The sequence below is a fragment of the Panthera uncia genome, assembly GCF_023721935.1.
Source record: "Panthera uncia isolate 11264 chromosome D3 unlocalized genomic scaffold, Puncia_PCG_1.0 HiC_scaffold_8, whole genome shotgun sequence".
NCBI lineage: Eukaryota > Metazoa > Chordata > Mammalia > Carnivora > Felidae > Panthera > Panthera uncia.
The window spans coordinates 84,184,700-84,203,058 of NW_026057586.1; the positions used below are offsets into that span (position 1 = coordinate 84,184,700).

Consider the following 18,359-nt stretch of genomic DNA (forward strand, 5'->3'; position numbering starts at 1 on the left):
TCTGCCCCTCCCCTGCTCTGTCTTGCTCTAAAAAAAACAACAACAACAACAAAAAAAACGCAAGTCCTTTTGGGGAAAAAGTTGACCCGAGAGCCCTCTGATGACAGCAGAAGGCAAAGGCTGGCACAGCAGGTGTGCCTACCTGTCCCCTGGGAGAGGGACTCTGGAAGGAGGCACAGGAGACACCGAGAAGAGCTAATGGAAGGGAGGCCGGCAGGGACTCGGCTGCTGGGTGGCCGGCCGGGGACGTGGCTGGCGGCTCACACGGCTCTCTCTTTGCAGGACCTGCCATGTTTCGCAGGCTGGGTTGGCTGGTCCTGTACAGCCTGGCTGTGCTGCTGCTCAGCTGCCTGCTCTTCCTGAAGAAGGAGGCCAAGCCAGTGGGGGGCCCCACGGCCCGCCAGCCCTTCTGGGCTCCCCCGGGGCCCCGCCGCAGCCAGTGTCTCCCCAACCGCACAGTGGCTAACGTCTCCCTGTCTCTGCCCAGCCGCCACCGCCTCTTCTTGACCTATCGCCACTGCCGCAACTTTTCCATCTTGCTGGAGCCTTCCGGCTGCTCGGATGACACCTTTCTGCTCCTGGCCATCAAGTCGCAGCCCGGCCACGTGGAGCGGCGAGCGGCGATCCGCAGCACGTGGGGCCGGGTGGGGGGCTGGGCGAGGGGTCGGCAGCTGAAACTGGTGTTCCTCCTGGGGGTGGCGGGGCCTGCGCCCCCAGCCCAGCTGCTGGCCTACGAGAGCCGGGAGTTCGACGACATCCTGCAGTGGGACTTTGCCGAGGACTTCTTCAACCTGACGCTCAAGGAGCTGCACCTGCAGCGCTGGGTGGCAGTTGCCTGCCCCCAGGCCCACTTCATGCTAAAGGGAGATGACGATGTTTTTGTCCACGTCCCCAACGTGCTGGAGTTCCTGGAGGGCCGGGACCCGGCCCGGGACCTCCTGGTGGGAGATGTCATCCGCCAGGCCCTGCCCAACAGGAACACCAAGGTCAAATATTTCATCCCCCCCTCCATGTACAGGGCCCACCACTACCCACCCTACGCCGGGGGTGGGGGCTATGTCATGTCCCGAGCCACCGTGCAGCGCCTCCAAGCAGCCGTGGAGGAGGCTGAACTCTTCCCCATCGACGACGTCTTCGTGGGCATGTGCTTGAGGAAGCTGGGGGTGAGTCCCGTGCACCACGCTGGCTTCAAGACATTTGGAATACGGCGGCCCCTGGACCCCCTAGACCCCTGCCTGTACAGGGGGCTCCTGCTCGTGCACCGCCTCAGCCCCCTGGAGATGTGGACCATGTGGGCGCTGGTGACGGATGAGGGGCTCAGGTGTGCAGCAGCCCCTTTGCCCCAACTCTGAGGGGTGGGTTGAGTGAGTGGACCCAGTGTTGATTTTTCCTATCATGATGACACGTGAGAACCTTGAATCTTGACCTGAGGGTCTATGGGAAATGCTGACTTCATTTCTTCATTTTTGTAACCCCCACCCAGACCTTGATAACTGATTAAAAACACTGACCCCTGGCTGACCTGTACCGGCATGTGTTGAATGGGAGCAAAGTTCGGCATAGCAGAAGCTGCCAGAATTCTCGTGGCAGGGTGGGGGTGCGGTGGTTCCCGGACCCCCTAGGGGCTCTGCCAGGCTGGGAGGCAAAGGAGGCTGCACAGGGCCCCAGAATACAGACATTTTTTGAAGTGCAAAAAACAAACTATTCTCCTTCAGATACAATACAGGAAGAAGGAAACAAGAGGCGTGTGTTGGAATATGTCCTGTTGAGCACCAGGTAAACACTCTGCATTCAGTTCCTTAAGAAAAATGGACTTTTGGCTCCTGGGCCTCAGGTGTCCTTACAGGCAAAGGGGCCAGATCACAGAAAGGATCAGAAACAAAAAAAAAAAAAAAATCTTAACAGGCTCCCCATTCCCCCAAAAACTCACGTCCCTATGGAGGGAGCAAAGACTAAATCAGATTTGAAAATGCGAATACGACTGCAAACAGGTTAAACTGCTACTGAACTTGCGGGCAGGACGGAAGAAGGACCCTCTCTCTGGCCAGGCTGCTGAGATGCTCTGGGTGGGAGGTGAAAAGATTGGTGGGTGGAAAGCTGGGGGGGGGGGGGGGGTCAAATGTTAAACAGGGCGCGCAGTGCCTCAGGGCTAAGAACCAGGTCCGTGGGGAAATGGGTCAGGCACTCACAGCTATGGCCTCTGGCCCGATGGGCCAGGGCAGGACCTGCTGACTCCTCTCTGCGGAGAGAGCCAAGCGGATCGTGGCCCCGGGGTGGAGCCGGCGACTCGGAGGGACGAAGGCTGGGCAGCTCAGGCACTCAATCCTCCCGCAGGTAGGCTTCCTGCTCCGGTTCCGCCCTCTCGTCCCCTTCCTCCTGAGTTTTCTGACGGAGTTCCTCTGTCTGTGCTTCTGCCAACTTGGTTTCTGCTTTCTGGGAAAGCTGGCGCACCTCCTGCACCTGGGACTTCACCAGCTGAATGTGATTCCTGGCAGTTATAGAGGCCTGATCTGCTCCTGCCAAGAGATGGCACGGTTAGGCTGAATGGCGGAAGGGTAGAAGGCGCGGTGGCAAAAAGGAAAGCCTGGGGCTCCCTGTCGTCTGAGCTCCTCTTGGAGACTCGCCCTGCCCTCCCTCTCTGCACCACAGAGAACTGTCTCCACGTTCAGGTCTGCATACTTCTCCAGCCATCCGCCCTCGTTATTCATAATTACTACAACCATCTCTACAGCTACACAGCTCTTAGTCTAGACATCTTATGAATTTACGCAAGTAACACATTTCTTTTTGACAAATTAATAGCTCATTAAAGTGTCAAAGATCTCTTTCGTCAGCCTACCTAATCTTCAGAGATAACCTCTGCCGGAAGTTTAATGAGCATCTTTTGCATCTTTTGTACATATGGGATGCACAGAGAAATATTTTGCTACTTTATATAATGGCACAAAAGGTATTTATTGAACATATTTTGCAAGTTTGCTTTTTCTTTAAACATGTTTTCAGGCTCTATCATTCTGTTTACCTGCTACTAGTATATTTCATCATACAGATATGCACACTTATCAATTCATCTATAGACGATCTGGGTGGTTCTTTTCTACCTTACTGTATTAATAAGAACCTTCAGCACAATGTTAAAAGTTAGTGGAGAATAGCAAACATCTTATTTTGACCTTGATGGGAATGCCTCTCATAGTTCATTAAGTAGGAGTACTTAACCTTGATTATCATGTTAATAAAACTGTATTCATAACTGTACTGGGATTGAAATCATAAATGGGTATTACATTTTACTGAAGGCTTTTGGGGCCTATATTGATATTACACCGCTGGCTTTTCTCCTTTAATCTACTGTAGATAATCTCAAGTAGGAAATTATATTGATTTTTTTTTTTTCCAGTGTTGAAGTATTTTGTATTTTGCAGTAAATGGCTAGATCTTACTTTTATGTATATTCTTAAGTGATACTGACCATAGTTCTTTTTTTTGTTTCGGTACTGGCCTAGTACAGTTTGGGATCAGGCCTAGGCCAGCTTTATACAACGGTTGGGAGGCTTGCCATCATTTTCTGTGTACTGATACACTTTCTGTAACGTAGGATATGTTCCTGAAAGATTTGATAAAGCTATCCCACAAAACAGCTGGGTTTAGTGTCCACTTTTGGGACACAGAGTCTTTGAATACTGTTTCAACCTTTATGGTTATTGGCTCTATTTTGATTCTTTACTTCTTTGGCCAATGTGGGGTTTCCATAAAGACTATAATATTGATACAATTAAAAACCCTCCGTATCTGTAACAGCCCTTTCTAATGTTACTTTTGCCTTCTAAAAAGTCCTACTTGCCAAAAAGATTTTTTTTCTTTTTAAGAACCAGATTTTGCCCTTTTTCTTTTTATTTTGAAAGCGAGAGCACATGAGCGGGGGAAGGCAGAAAGAGAGGGAGAGACAGACAAATCCCAAGCAAGTTCCTGACACTGTCTGCCAGGAGTCTGAGGGGCTTGAACCCATAAACGGTGAGATCATGACCTGAGTTGAGTTGGATGCTTAACCAGCTGAGCCACCTAGGCATCCTGATTTTGGCTTTCTGACTATTTTTATCTTCTTACACCTTTTATTTCATTTGTTCTACACTGGGTACAGTCCCCTATTTCTAAATGGGTTACAAGTTCAGTTTCTTCATTTTCAGTACTCGGTACACTGAATATTCCCTGTCATTCATGGCTGTTCTTTGAATTTATGACATACCTCTTTAAAGGTGCCCCAGGTCTCTTTAGCAGCTACTTTATCTGCAACTCTCTATGTCTGCTGCATACTGCACTTGTCATCACCGTTTCAAATATTTTTCCATTTCTATTTTGATTTTTGGTCAGAGAAGGGGGTAAGAGGGAATTGGCTGAGGCTTTGTCACCTGGCGTAAAATCAATTTTTGTATGTGCTCTATTTGTTTGAGAAGAATGTATTTGGAAGGGGGGCAAAGTTTTATATTTACTATGTATACTTGATGAAGCTTTTAAAAATCATTGTTCCAACCCTTCACAGCTCTACCTTTTTTAGTCTTGATCTGGGAGTCTCTGAGATGTGTATAAAACGTAACTTTTCCTTGTAAATCTCAATTTTGCTTTATTACATTTTCATGATATATTTTTGTTAGTGTTGAATATTTACTGATTATAAAATAATTTAAAAATCACCCATTACTCCAACATCCAAACTATATTAGCATTTTGGTTCATTTCCTTCCAATATTTGTGTCTTCAGTTTGTTCCATCAATGCCTTATAGTTTTCAGAGTATGCATCTTTTGCCTCCTTGGATGAATTTATTCCTAGGTATTTTATTCTTTTGGGTGCAGTTGTAAATTTTCTTAAATCTTTTTTTTAAACAACTGAGGATGAAGTTAGCTGTGGACTTTTCAGGTATGGCCTTTAATGTATTTGGGGATACTCCCACTAAGCCCACTCTGCTGAGAGTTTTTATCATCAATGGATGTCCTATTTCGTCAAATGCTTTTCTTTGCATCTTTTGAGTTGATCATATGGTTTTTATCCTTCTTCTTGTTAATGTGAAGTATCACACCGACTTGCAAATATCAAACAACCCTCTCGTCCCTGGAATAAAGCTCACTTGGCCTTGATGAATGATTTTTGTAATGTTGTTATTGAGGATTTTTGCATCTATGTTCCTCAGAAGTACTGCTGGCTTCTGGTTTTCTTTTTGCAGAGTCTTTCGTTTTGGTATCAGGGAGGGCTGAATTTGGAAATTTTCGTCTATTTTTTGGAATAGTTTGAGAAGAACAGGTATTCTCTCTTCCTTAAAAGTTTAGTATGATTCAATTTGGTGAAGCCATCTGGCCCTCGACTTTTGTTGGGAGTTTTTTTGTGTTTTGTTTTTTTTTTTTAATATTAATTTTGAGGGAGAGGGAGAATCCCAAGCAGGCTCTCCACTATTGTGGGGCTCAATCTCATGAACTGCGGGATCATGCCCTGAGTCGGAATCCAGAGTCCGATGCTTAACCCACTGAGCCACCCTGGTGCCCCAGGAGTTTTTATTACTGATTCCATTTCATTACTAGTAATTGTTCTGTTCAAGTTTTCTATCTTTTAATCATTTATTTATTTATTTATTTTTAACGTTTATTTTTGAGACAGGGAGAGACAGAGCATGAACAGGGGAGGGTCAGAGAGAGGGAGACCCAGAACCCGAAGCAGGCTCCAGGCTCTGAACTGTCAGCACGGAGCCCGACGCGGGGCTCAAACTCACAGACCGCGAGATCATGACCTGAGCCGAAGTCGGCCGCTTAACCAACTGAGCCACCCAGGCGCCCCAAATTTTCTATCTTTTATTCGTTCACTTTTGGAAGATGTAGGTTTCTAGGAATTTATTATTTCTTCTAGATTGTCCAATTTGTTGGTATATGATTTTTCATAATCTTTTATAATCCTTTGTATTTCTGTGGTATTGGTATGTGGTATTTCTGTGGTATTCTCCATTTCTGATTTTTTTAATGTTTGTTTATTTTTGAGAAAGGGAGACAGAGCACGAGCAGGGGGAGGGGCAGAGAGAGGGAGACACAGAATCTGAAGCAGGTTCCAGGCTCTGAGCTGTCAGCACAGGGCCTGGCGCAGGGCTCAAACCCATAAACTGTGAGATCTCAAACCCATCAACCCAAGACTTGAGCCACCCAGGTGCCCGAGTCCTTTTTTCTTTTTTTTTTTTTTTTTTAGGAGTCTAAGGTTTATCAATTTTTGTCTGTCTTTTGAAAGAACCAGCTCTTGGGTTCATTGACCTTTCCTTTTTTTTAAATTTCCTATTTCTGCTCCAATCTTTATTATTTTGTTCCCTTCTACTAGGCTTTAAGTTTTATTTGTTCTTCTTTTTCTAGCTCCTTTAGGTGTAAGGTTAGGTTTTTTTGAGTTTTTTTTTTTTTATTTCTTAAGTGAGGCCTATATCACTGTACACTTAGAACTGCTTTGGCTGAGTCCCAAAGATTTTGGACCAGTGTGTTTTCTTTTCTCTCCATGTATTTTATTTCCTCTATGATTTCTTGGTTGACCCACTTGTTCAGTAGCATGTTGTTTAGCCTCCATGTATTTGTGTATTTTTCCAGATTTTCTTCTTGAAATTGATTTCTAGTCTCAATTCATTGGGGTCAGAAAAGATATTTGATAAGATCTCAATCTTCTTAAACTTAGACTAGTTTTGTGGCCTAACATGTGATCTGTCCTGAAGAATGTTCCATGTGCACTTGAAAAGACTGTATACTCTGTTTTGTGATGGAATGTTTTGTGTGTTTAGCTGTTAGGTCTGTGTGGTCTAATGTGTCGTTCAAAGCCACTGTTTTCTGTCTGGATCATCTATCCTTCTTTTTTTTTTTTTTTTTAATTTATTTGGGGGTTGGGGGGGGGAGAGCGAGAATCTCAAGGAGGCCCCGTGCTGTCAGCATAGGGCTGGACATGGGGCTCAATCTCATCAACTGTGAGATCATGATCTGAGCCAAAATCAAGAGATGCTTAACTGAGTCACCTAGGCGCCCCTGAATCATCTATCCTCTGATGTAAGTGGGGTGTTAAAATCCCTTACCATTATTCTATTACTGTCAATTTCTCCCTTTTTTGTCTGTTAATATTTGATGTATGTATTTAGGTGCTACGTTGCGTGCATATTCGTTAACTGTTACGTCTTGTTGGATTGATTCCTTTATGTAATATCCTTCTTTGTCTCTTGCTACAGGCTTTGTTTTAAAGTCTATTTGTCTGGGGGTGCCTGGCTGGCTTGGTCAGTTAAGTGTCTGACTTCAGCTCAGGTCATGAGTTTGACCCCCACATCAGGTTCTGTGCTGACCATGTGGAGCTTGCTTGGGATTCTCTCTGCCTCTCCCCAACTCATGCTTTCTCTCTCAAAAATAAACACACTTAAAAAAAATTAACACGGTCTATTTCTGATAGAAGTATTGCTATCCTGGCTTCCCCCCCACCCCCCCACTTCATTTGCATGGCATATGTTTTTCCATCCCTTCACTTTCAGTCTGTACGTGTGTTTAGGTCAGAAGCGAAGCTCTCGTAGGCAGCATAAGTGGGTCTTCTGTGTCTTTTGGAGCACTTAGTCCCCTTCCATTTAAAGTAATTATTGACAGGTGTGTACTTACTGCCATCTTGTTAATTGTTTTCTGGTTGTTTTTATAGTTCTTCTCTTGCTCTTTTCCCTTGTGAATTTGATGGCTTTTTAAAAATTTTTATTTTTGAGAGACAGAGTGGAAGAGGCTGAGGGGCAGAAAGAAGTGGAGAACAGAGGATCCAAAGCGGGCTCGGCGCTGACAGCAATGAGCCTGAGGTAAGCCTTGAACCCACGAACTGCAAGATCATCACCTGAGCTGAAGTTGGACGCTCAACTGAGCCACCCAGGTGCCCCTGATGGCTTTCTTTAGTGGTTGTTTTTGTGTGTATCTATTATAGGGTTTTGATTTGTGGTCACCATTTGGTTCATATATAACATGTTATATGCATCAGAGTCTATATTAAGTTGGTTTCTTAAGTTTGTAAGCACTAAATTTTTACTCTCTCTCCACATTTTACGTATATGATATCATTTCACATCTTTTTGTGTATCCCTTGACTCATTTTTGTATCAATTTTTACTACTTATGTGGTTTAACCTCTATACTGGCTTTGTAAGTGAATAATCTAATACTTTTACTATATATTGGCTTTTACGTGTGACATTTTTTCCTTTCATAATTTTCTTCTAGTTATGGCCCCCCCCCCCCCCCCCCAATTTAAAGAATTTCCTTTAACATTTCCCATAGGCTGGTTTAGTGGTGATGCACTCCTTTAACTTTTGTTTGGGAAACTCTCTCTCCTTATATTTTGAATGATAACCTTGCTGGGTATTCTTGGTCATAGATTGTCTCCTTTTAGCACTTTCAGCACGTGCCACTTCCTTCTGGCCTGCAAAGTTTGTGCTGAAAAAATCAACTAGTAGCCTTATGGGGTATCTCTTGCATGTAACTATTTTGCTGATTTATTATTTTTTTGATGTTTGTTTATTTTTGAGAGTGAGCAAGCAAGCATGGGGGAGGAGCAGAGAGAGGAAGACACAGAATCTGAAGCAGACTCCAGGCTCTGAGCTGTCAGCACAGAGCCCGCCACGGGGCTTGAAATCATGAACTGCAAGATCGTGACCTGAGCCAAAGTCAGATACACTTAAGTGACTGAGCCACCCAGGCTCCCCGTACTTTCTGCCATTTTAATTGTATATCTTGGTGTGGATCTCTTTTGGTTCATCTTGTTAGGGGCTATTTATGCTTCCTGGACCTGAATGTCTGTTTCCTTTTCCAGATTAGGAAGGTTTTCTGCCGTCTTCTCTCTTCTCCTTCTAGGATCCCTGTCAATGTGGATGTCATTATGCTTGATAAAGTCACCGAGTACCCTTAACCTATTTTTACGTTTTGCTGTTCAGCTTGTTTTCCATCACCCTGTCCTCCAGATCATTGATCTATTCCTCTCCCTCCTCTCATCTTCTGTTGATTCCCTCGTGTATTTTTTATTTCCATTGCTGAATTCTTCATCTCTGGTTCTTTTTAGATTTTCTCTTTGTTGAAATTCTGAGTTCATCCCCTTTTTCTCAAGTCCAGTGAGTGTGTTTATGACAATCACTTTGAATTCCTTATCAGGCAATTGCTTAATGATTGATATCTTCTGGATTGTTTTAATGCCTTTAGTCTTGAATCCTTTTTCGGATTCTGACATCGCTCTGCTAGAGCTTTTTGGGATAGCTTTCTTTTTCTTAATAATGGCTCAGTTTAGCTTTTTATAACTTTCAACCTTCCTATACATTTTGTTTTAGGTATCTCTGTAAATCATTTTTGCTGTGATTATTTTTTTTGAACATATTCTTAGCTATTGCAATTATTGATGTTGGTACTTGTTCCTTTATTTACTTCGCATTTTCTTTCTTTTAAATCTTTATCAAGTTTTCATTTGTTGTAAGCCAATGTCTATCTCTGCTTAGCATGCTTTCACTTCTTCCCTGAACTGATTTAAAAATTTAACACTCAGGGGGCACCGGCGTGGCTCAGTTGGTTAAGCGTCCAACTTCAGCTCAGATTACGTTCTCACAGTTCATAAGTTCAACCCCGTGTCAGGCTCTGCACTGACAGCTCAGAGCCTGGAGCCTGCTTTGGATTTAGTGTCTCCCTCTCTCTTTGCCCCTCCTCTGCTTGTGTTCTCTCACTCTCAAACATTAAAAAAAAAAACCTCAAATTTTGACAAGTTTTATTAAATTTTTTTCATTATTTTTATCTCAGTTGCTCCTTTTTAAACTAATTTCTTTACTTACAAAGCAGTTTTTCCAGAAAGCATATGTGGTTGGTAAACTTTTGAGTCTTTTTATATCTGAAATAATACTTGGCTGGATATAAAATTCTAGGTTATTGATTTGTCACCTTGCATCTAGGATTGCTGATAAGACTGATTCTTATAGTTTTTTTTAAGGTTTTTTAGGATTCTTTGTATATTTCATATTGAGCTTTTTGCCATGATTTTAAATTGTGAGCCTTTTTAATCAGTTTTATGAAAAGGTCTTTTTCCAGATAATGCTTACACTTTCCCTTTTCTCCAGCTCAATCTAAGCCTGCCTGGATGATGAAGGTTGCCTGGGAATGTTCATGCTGTAACACCTCAGCAAATCTCCCTGCTCACTGCACATCTCCCACCTCTGCTGTGGCACCGCTCTGGTGCTGCTTTCGTGTATTTGCTGTTTCACTCTTCATTCCAATCCTGCTTTTATTTTAGTTCACTAACAATTCTTTTTTGTTTTACTTTAAAAAATACATACATATGTTGTGGGGCACCTGGGTGGTTCAGTCAGTTAAGCAGGTGACTCTTGATTTCGGCGCAGGTCTCGATCTCGTGATCGAGCCCCGCATCGGGCTCTGTGCTGACAGTGAGGGGCCTGCTGGGGATTCTCTCCTTCTGCCCTTCCTCTGCTCATGCACTCTCTCAAATCAACATTAAAAAAACCAAACATATATTATATGCTTTTTTTGAAGATATGGCACCAGAGCCCCTAGTTTGTTATCCCGAAGTCAGAAAACAAAAGAGCTGACCCTAGGCTTCTAGTTTGAAACGAATTCAGGTAAGATTAAACTAGTTTTATTTAAAATATTTTAAATTCAAAAACATTCAGCTCAAGCCCACTGGATGGATAGTGAGGTTCAAAAAACATCCTGGTGAATGACTGGGATACAAAAGTGGAGGCATTAGAATTGGGCTGAATCCCAGTCTGGCTGCTTACTTACCCCACGGGTTTCTTAACCCTCTCTCCCCATTTTCTTCATTTGTAAAGTGGGAAAGATCATCCTCAAGTTCCTTAAATTGGAAGTGCCTATAAAATACTTACAACATATACTCAATAAATAGTAGCCATTATTTGTCTGGGCTCCGCCACTGACTAGGATTCCAGGTTTCAGTAAGGTTCACACAGATTGATGATCTCAAGTCTCCTCCAACTGTGTCCCTCTGTGACTAGTTATTCATAAATATCGGTGTTATGAAAAGAATAAAACGCTTGGGGTGCCTGGGTGGCTCAGCTGCTTAAGCGTCCAACTCTCGATGCGCACTCAGGTCGTGATCTCGCGGTTTGTGGGATCAAGCCCCGCATCTGGTCCGCACAGACAGCATGGAGCCTACTTGGGATTCCCTGCCTCTATCTCTCTCATGTTCTCTCGCTCTCAAATAAACTTAAAAAAAAAAAAAAAAAACACAAAAAACACAAATGCTTAAAAATCTGGGGTACTTGGGTGGCTCAGTTAAGCATCCTGACTTTTGGTTTGGGCTCAGGTCGTGATCTCAAGGTTTGAGCCACGCATCCGGCTCTGCACTGACAGTGCGGAGCCTGCCTGGGATTCTTTCTCCCTCCGTCCCTCCCCTGTGCTCTCTCTCAAAATAAACAAACATTTAAAAAAAAACCTAAAAACCATTTGGACACAATCATTTTCTAATTGGCAGCAGCTGCACCATTTTCTAGACACAGACTACCTGGCAAATGGAGATGGAGACATTTTTTCAGTCAGAGCCACAGGCCTAGATGAAAACTCAACTGGCACACTGGTAGTGAAAACTGGGACCTACCAGTCTGGTATGCGGCCTCTGCCGCCATCTCTGAAAGACCAAGGGCAGTCATCCAAGTGGTTTCCAACTTCAAGTATTCTTGTTGCTTTGAAGTCATCTGTAAATTAAACACAGCACTTCAGACAACAACGAGAGGCTCATAAGCACATTAAAATGGACTTAGAGTAGTAGATTCAGAGAACGGTTACTGGTTAGACACCTTAATTTACTAATTTAGATACCAGAATGAGGTAGGGGCACTAATACTGAAATGTCTAATAACTTTTTCTTACCTCAACTCTGGCTCCTATGATCACCTGCCACACTTCATCTTCCTCCTGTGAATTCATTTTCCCAAGTAAACTTGTATATTGTCGGTACAAAGAAATCAAGGTGTAAACGGCCTACAAATATAGAATAAATAAGCGTGAGTAAAATAGGTGAGACATACTAGGATTAGTGAGAATTACACCTCAAGGAAATAAAGTCCTGTTATAGCCAACCAGCTCTTCAGTCCTTCCACCTCACTGAAATCGCACTACTGTATGAGGTAAAGGCATTATTCTAGGACACGAGTGTACCCACTAGTCCACTTTTGTGTTTTTAAAAGATTGTTAGCAATTCACACAGAGAATACAACGTAGAAGAAAAGCCCAGAAGGCTGAGGGGGAAAGCTGCCAACAAATAAAGGTATAATAAACCTATAAATGATACCTATTAGCTCAGATTAGTGGGTTTGTTTTTTTTTTTTCCCAACGTTTTTTATTTATTTTTGGGACAGAGAGAGACAGAGCATGAACGGGGGAGGGGCAGAGAGAGAGGGAGACACAGAATCGGAAGCAGGCTCCAGGCTCCGAGCCATCAGCCCAGAGCCCGACGCGGGGCTCGAACTCACGGACCGTGAGATCGTGACCTGGCTGAAGTCGGACGCTTAACCGACTGTGCCACCCAGGCGCCCCAGATTAGTGGTTTTGAAACTATTCCCACAGAGAAGCCCCTGGTGCTGCACGTGTTAGACTCTGCACCCCTTTGCCCCTAACTGAACCCAATCAGCTTTGTTCTCTGGTCTTCTACTGCGATGCTGTATTTAAAGACTTTAAAAAAAAAAAAAAAAAAAAAAAAAAAGTTCCTGGAAAAAGTCTAAACACCACTGACTTAGGTCGAAGCCTCAGCCAACTTTTGTAAAGGACCAGAGAGTGAATATTTTAGGCTTTGTGGGCCCTATAGTCTCTGTTAAAACTATTCAATTCACAAAAACAGTCATAGACAACATAAAAACAAATGAGACTGGCTACGTTTCAGTAGAACTACGAAAACAGGCATCAGGCTAGACTTGGGCTACGAGCAATAATTTGCTAACCCCTGGTTTAGACAATCAAAACTTAAGAGGACACTTACCTTAGTATATTCAGTGATTGCTTCAATCAAAGCATACGTGGTCTGAGAGAGAAAGGTGGAGGTGCTATCTGTTACCAAAGACACAGCTCTCCTCATTAATGCATCATTGCTAAGAGAATGAGGCTCCAATTTCTGAAAGATACAAACATTTTCACTCAACTTCTAACCTAAAGCTCCAACCGAGAATTTCATCATAGATAGCCAAGTGAAAAACACTGGTCACACTGCAGCTGCTTCTTTGTTTTCTCATTAGGCTCTATTTGGGCTAATAAAGACAATATATGGAAATAACTCCAGAGTATGCTTTCTGTCCACTTTTATTCTTTATGCTCTGCTCCAAAAAGCCAAGCACTTCTTTACATGAAATAGGTCTAGTAATTATAACCAACAAATTTCAGAAAGTTGTGATTCATTCATGAACACAGTGTTAGATACCTGGGATATGAAGATATATAGGATATATTCTCTGTCCTCAAAAATTTCAGATGGGGAAGGGGAGGAGCCGGGGCTAACAGAGAACTTGAGAAATTAACGCAGTCAAGTACCACGGAGTTGTGGCAGAAGTCCATACAGGCTACAGTGGGGGCACACACATGAAAACAATCTCTTCTATGTTGAATGAAAAGAGCTTAGAAAAGGCTTCACAGAGTTGATGACAATTAAGCAGAGTCTAAGTAAATGGGTGGATGGGGGAGAGCAATTCTGGGCAGAATGAACAGTAGAGTCTTGGGTGGGGTTTGGGGACTCTTCACTCTGACCTCAGTTATTATTTAAAAAAAGCCAATATAACTTCTCAAGAGTTAAGGTAATGTAGCCACCTTAACTAAACACAGGTCTCCCCTGCTTTCGCAAAGTTTGTGTTAAGCCACTTTTCTTTTAAGAAAGATTTACAGAGGCACCTGGGTGGCTTGGTTGAGCGTCTGACTTCGGCTCAGGTCATGATCTCTCGCAGTTTGTGGGTTCGAGCCCCACACTGGACTCGCTGCCGTCAGCGCAGAGCCTACTTTGGATCCTCTGTCCCTCTTTCTCTCTGCCCCTCCCCCGCTTGAGCTCTCTCTCAAAAATAAATAAACGTTAATAAAAAAGAAAAAGAAAAAGAAAAAAAGACCTACATTAGTACCTGATCTCAATAACCAAAATATGTCTGGAGAAGATTTTCAAGTTTACGAAGAAAAAAAAGCTGTTACCGTACGAATGTCTTTCCTGAAAAGCCAAGTGGCATAATGTGAACGTTTGGAAAGATGCTCTTTGTTTTACGCTGAATTACCAAAGGCTTCATAGGAATGCTTTACTTTCGGGTCATCCCTGACTCTGCCTTTTCCTTCCTCAACAGAGCACTGATCGTATCAGAACAAAGAAACCAATTCCTTCAATCCTGTGTTGTCTTGTTTTTGCTATTTAGAGTGTAAGCCCAGAGAACCGCTGCCCATTGAAAGTAGCCATCAAGAATTATCTCTGACACATGAACAAATCCAGAATTTCGTTTACCATATTTATCTTTCATTCACTCAAATAAGTATTCCTTATGTACCTTCCGTTCAGGGGCTAGAAAGACTGGGAAGAATATATACTGTTCACTGGAAGCTAACTTTTGTATATTCTAACTTACGTCTTCACGATTCACTTTACAATGCGTTTCATTTGTTCCTTACAACGGTCCACGTATTATCACTTCTTTTTTACAGATGGGGAAATGAAAACTCAGAATAGTTTTATAAACTTTCCCCAAAAGCCACATAGCTAGACTTCAAACCACATCTGCACCCAAGTCTGTACCCTTTCCACTATGCTCTGCTGACTCAGGCGAGTGCCAGATAGATTATCACCAAATATCAAAATGTACAACACAAGGGATAAGAGGGAGATCACTGTTGGCCAGAAACTCTGAAAGGCTTTCAAGTGAGGTGGTACTTGGGCCTGAGACAGCTAGGATGAGAACTGTCAGGCAGCCCAGGGAAGAAGAGACAATGAGAAAAGAATACATCTGTTGCATGCGGGGGATGTTCAGGGATCTAGCCCGGTTACAACAGACGGCACAAGGAAGGGGAGACCAGCGAGGACACTCGAGTGCAGGGGCACACAATGGAGAGCCACTGCAGGTTCTGAAGAACAGAAAAGGAACTACCACTCCTACGGATAAGGACCAGAGGCTCCTGCCATGTGGCCTGGGACTGAGGTAACTGGGGCTTAAGAGAGGTGTAGGAACTGAGAAAGGACAGACCCAAAATACCCTTTTGAAGGAAGGAAGAAAGGCTGTCTTAATTACGGCAGAAAACGGCCAGTGTTCAAGTCAGGGTTTTAGGATTAATGCTTCGCAAGCAGAGATGAGGTTTGACGCGAGGAACAAAAAGGTGCAGTCTCAGGAGTAAGCCTCAGAAGATGCTGAAAGGACTTGTGGGAAGTGAAATCAATCTTCTTGTTGTGATAAACACACACGTCAGTATCAGAAATAGTTTGCCAAAATGGGGTTTGCTCTTTCCCAAAAAGCGCACAACCAGTTATGGTTTTAATAAGGCGCCACTTCCGTATCACCTGTCTGCCTGATAGCACCTAGGTGTCTACCAGACATCTCAGACTGTCACTTCCAAAACTCTCGATTTCATCCTCCCAAAACCCACTCCCCTCCACTCCAATAAATGGCAACTCCATTCTTTCAGTGGCTTAGGCTTTTTCATTTTTTACTGTTTATTTTTGAGAGGGAGAAAGAGAACGCGAACACAGGAGGGGTCAGGGGGAGGGCAGATGATCCAAAGATGTCTCTGCACAAACTGCAGAGAGCCCGATGGGGGGCTCGAACTCAGGAACTGTGAGATCATGACCTGAGCCGAAGTCATGCTTAACCGACTGAGCCGCCCAGGTGCCCCTGCTTAGGCTTTTTAAAAAACCTTGGCGGGGCGCCTGGGTGGCTCAGTCGGTTAAGCGTCCGACTTCGGCTCAGGTCACGATCTCGCGGTCCGTGAGTTCGAGCCCCGCGTCGGGCTCTGCGCTGATGGCTCGGAGCCTGGAGCCTGCTTCCGATTCTGTCTCCCTCTCTCTCTCTGCCCCTCCCCCATTCATGCTCTGTCTCTCTCTGTCTCAAAAATAAATAAAAAACATTAAAAAAAAATTAAAAAAAAAATAATAATAAAAATAAAAAACCTTGGCATATACTCCACATTCAATCCATCGGCAACTCATGCTGACCGCATTTGGTCCAACTTCTCCCCACCTAAACTGTTGCCAGCCTGCTCCAATCCTGGACTAGAACAACAGTCTCCCATTGGTCTTCCTAGTTCCACACAGCAGCCTTTAAAAACTTACATGAGATCGTAACAGCCTTGTGTTCAAATCCTCTGTGCCTTCCTTTTCGGAATACAATTTAAAGCCTTACAATGCCAAAAAGGACAAAAAGCTGAGTTTGATCCTCAGCTAATTTTCTGGCCCCATCTATTACGCTCTCTTTCTCATTCCACTCCAGCCACATTAACCTGTTTGCTGTTCATCAAACATATCAGACATACACCTGCTTCTACCCCTTTGTACTCAAGAGTTCCTTCTGCCTGGCAAACTCTTCTCCAAGACATTACCATGGCTCATTTTCTCATTCTGATCCCTATTTAGACATCACCTTATGAGAATAGCCCTCCTGGGCTACCCTTTCCTACCTAAAAACAAAACAACTCCCTCCAAGCACTCCCTGTTCTCTTATTCTATTTGTTTCCTGCACAGCACCGATCACCTGGCGTTTATATTTATTTTCTCCCCTTTTCCCTAGAATGTAAATTTTATGAAAGCAGGAACTTTGTTTTGTTCTTACATTTCTAGCAGTGGCACATTAAAGCTGCTCAATAAATTTTTGTTGAATGAAAGACTACTCTGTTGATACTGTAATACCCTCGTCTTATTCCTCTCCCCTCTTTGTACAATTTGACATACCGTTCCTACCGAATGGGACCATTGAAACGGGAGTATTAATGTATTTGTTCAGTTATGAAGAAATAACGCTGGTATGGTAGAAAGGAAACTGTCGCATGGGGGTAGGAGCACTGGGTCAAACTAAGACCTTGTCTGAGGGCTCGGTGCGCCCCACCCCCGAGACTTCAAGAGGGCACAGTACACTAAGAAACAGTGACACTACAGTATTTTTACCTGTGCAATGGGAACTGCGCACAGGGTCACGCCAAATCCAACCGCCACAGTTTTGTGCCAGGGTCTTATCAATTCTGAGAAGCAGCGCTTCTTAAAGTTAGCCACGACAGGAACACACCGTCTGTACCTAGAAGTCAAATTTAATAAGGCGTAACTACCAATCTGTAAGTCTCTTCAATTCGTTTGCAGGGGCTGAAAACTCACACCGGGCCGAGCAGGAGCCTAAATGAGGCTCTGGGTCGGCCCGCCAGATGACAGGGCTCGTGAGGAAGCGCGTCGGACTGGACGGCCCAGGACTCGATCGAAAGGGCAACCGCTACCCAACTCCCGTGAACCGCTGCCGCGCGGGGAGGCGAGCCCGGTGGTTTCGGACTTTAACCGGTGGCGGGTATGGAAGTTTCAAAGGCGGTCTCAAAGCTTTTAAAAAACCTCAGGCCAAAATAAACGCTTCTGCAGGCAGCATTCAGCTCCGGAACTCGGGTTGAGGTTTCCAGGTGTCCCCGAGAGTCCCCGCTAGGCAACACCTGCTGGAGTCCGCAGGTGCCGCGAAGGGCTCCCCGGTGTGCAGAGGACGCACCCAGCAGTGCCCGCGCGGGGACTGACCAACTCCCCTCCTGCCCTCAGGGAACACTTCCTTGAACGATCGGCCCCCCGCCAGGGCCTCTCCCCTTATCTCCCTCCAGTGGTTCCGATGGGCTAACGGGAACTCGCTGGCAGGCCGAGGCACTCCAGGAAGCCAGCCCGAGCTTGTGGGGCTTGGCACTCGGCCAGTGGAATAACGAGAAAGCCGTCAGCGAGAAACAGACCCCGGGCTTGGCCTCCAGCCCGGGGCAACAGTCAGGAGGTCCTCGGATCTGAGAGGGGCGGGACGCCGGGACCCGCTCGGCCGAGAAGCCAAAAGCGTGCCACCCAGGCGGCCGCTGCCATCCCGGCCATGGCGCCCCCTGCGGTGCCTCCCACCCAGCGGCACCGCCCTTGCACCCGACCACAGAAGTACCTGAAGAGGGAGGCTACGCTCCGCGACACCCAGCTCCTCAGAGCCGCCATCCTGCGGCGGCCGGACGCCAGACGCACACGCCGGAAGTGACGCCACTTCGTGAGCGGGGGACGGGGCGCGGCCTCTTCTTGAGTGGGCCTGGCCCCATGACCGCACCCCCGCCCGAGAGAACAGTTGGGATTGGACAGTCTGGAGGGAAGGGGCGGGGCTTAGGGTAACGGCAGTAACGA

General features: G+C 44.9%; 2 protein-coding genes across 2 annotated transcripts; one reads left to right on the top strand and one right to left on the bottom strand.

Moving 5' to 3' along the window:
* The first annotated feature begins 272 nt into the window (after positions 1-272).
* Positions 273-2,113, top strand: B3GNT4 (UDP-GlcNAc:betaGal beta-1,3-N-acetylglucosaminyltransferase 4). Its single transcript, XM_049619406.1, has one exon. It carries the CDS (start codon positions 291-293, stop codon positions 1,350-1,352), a length of 1,062 nt encoding a protein of 353 aa, XP_049475363.1. The 5' UTR covers positions 273-290; the 3' UTR covers positions 1,353-2,113.
* DIABLO (diablo IAP-binding mitochondrial protein) lies at positions 1,747-18,359 on the bottom strand. The gene is made up of 6 exons (XM_049619407.1): positions 18,130-18,359; positions 17,133-17,259; positions 13,005-13,136; positions 11,900-12,010; positions 11,628-11,724; positions 1,747-2,516 (listed from the first exon to the last, which is right to left on the bottom strand). The coding sequence occupies exons 1-6, from the start codon at positions 18,177-18,179 to the stop codon at positions 2,320-2,322; spliced, it is 714 nt and encodes a 237-aa protein (XP_049475364.1). The 5' UTR covers positions 18,180-18,359; the 3' UTR covers positions 1,747-2,319.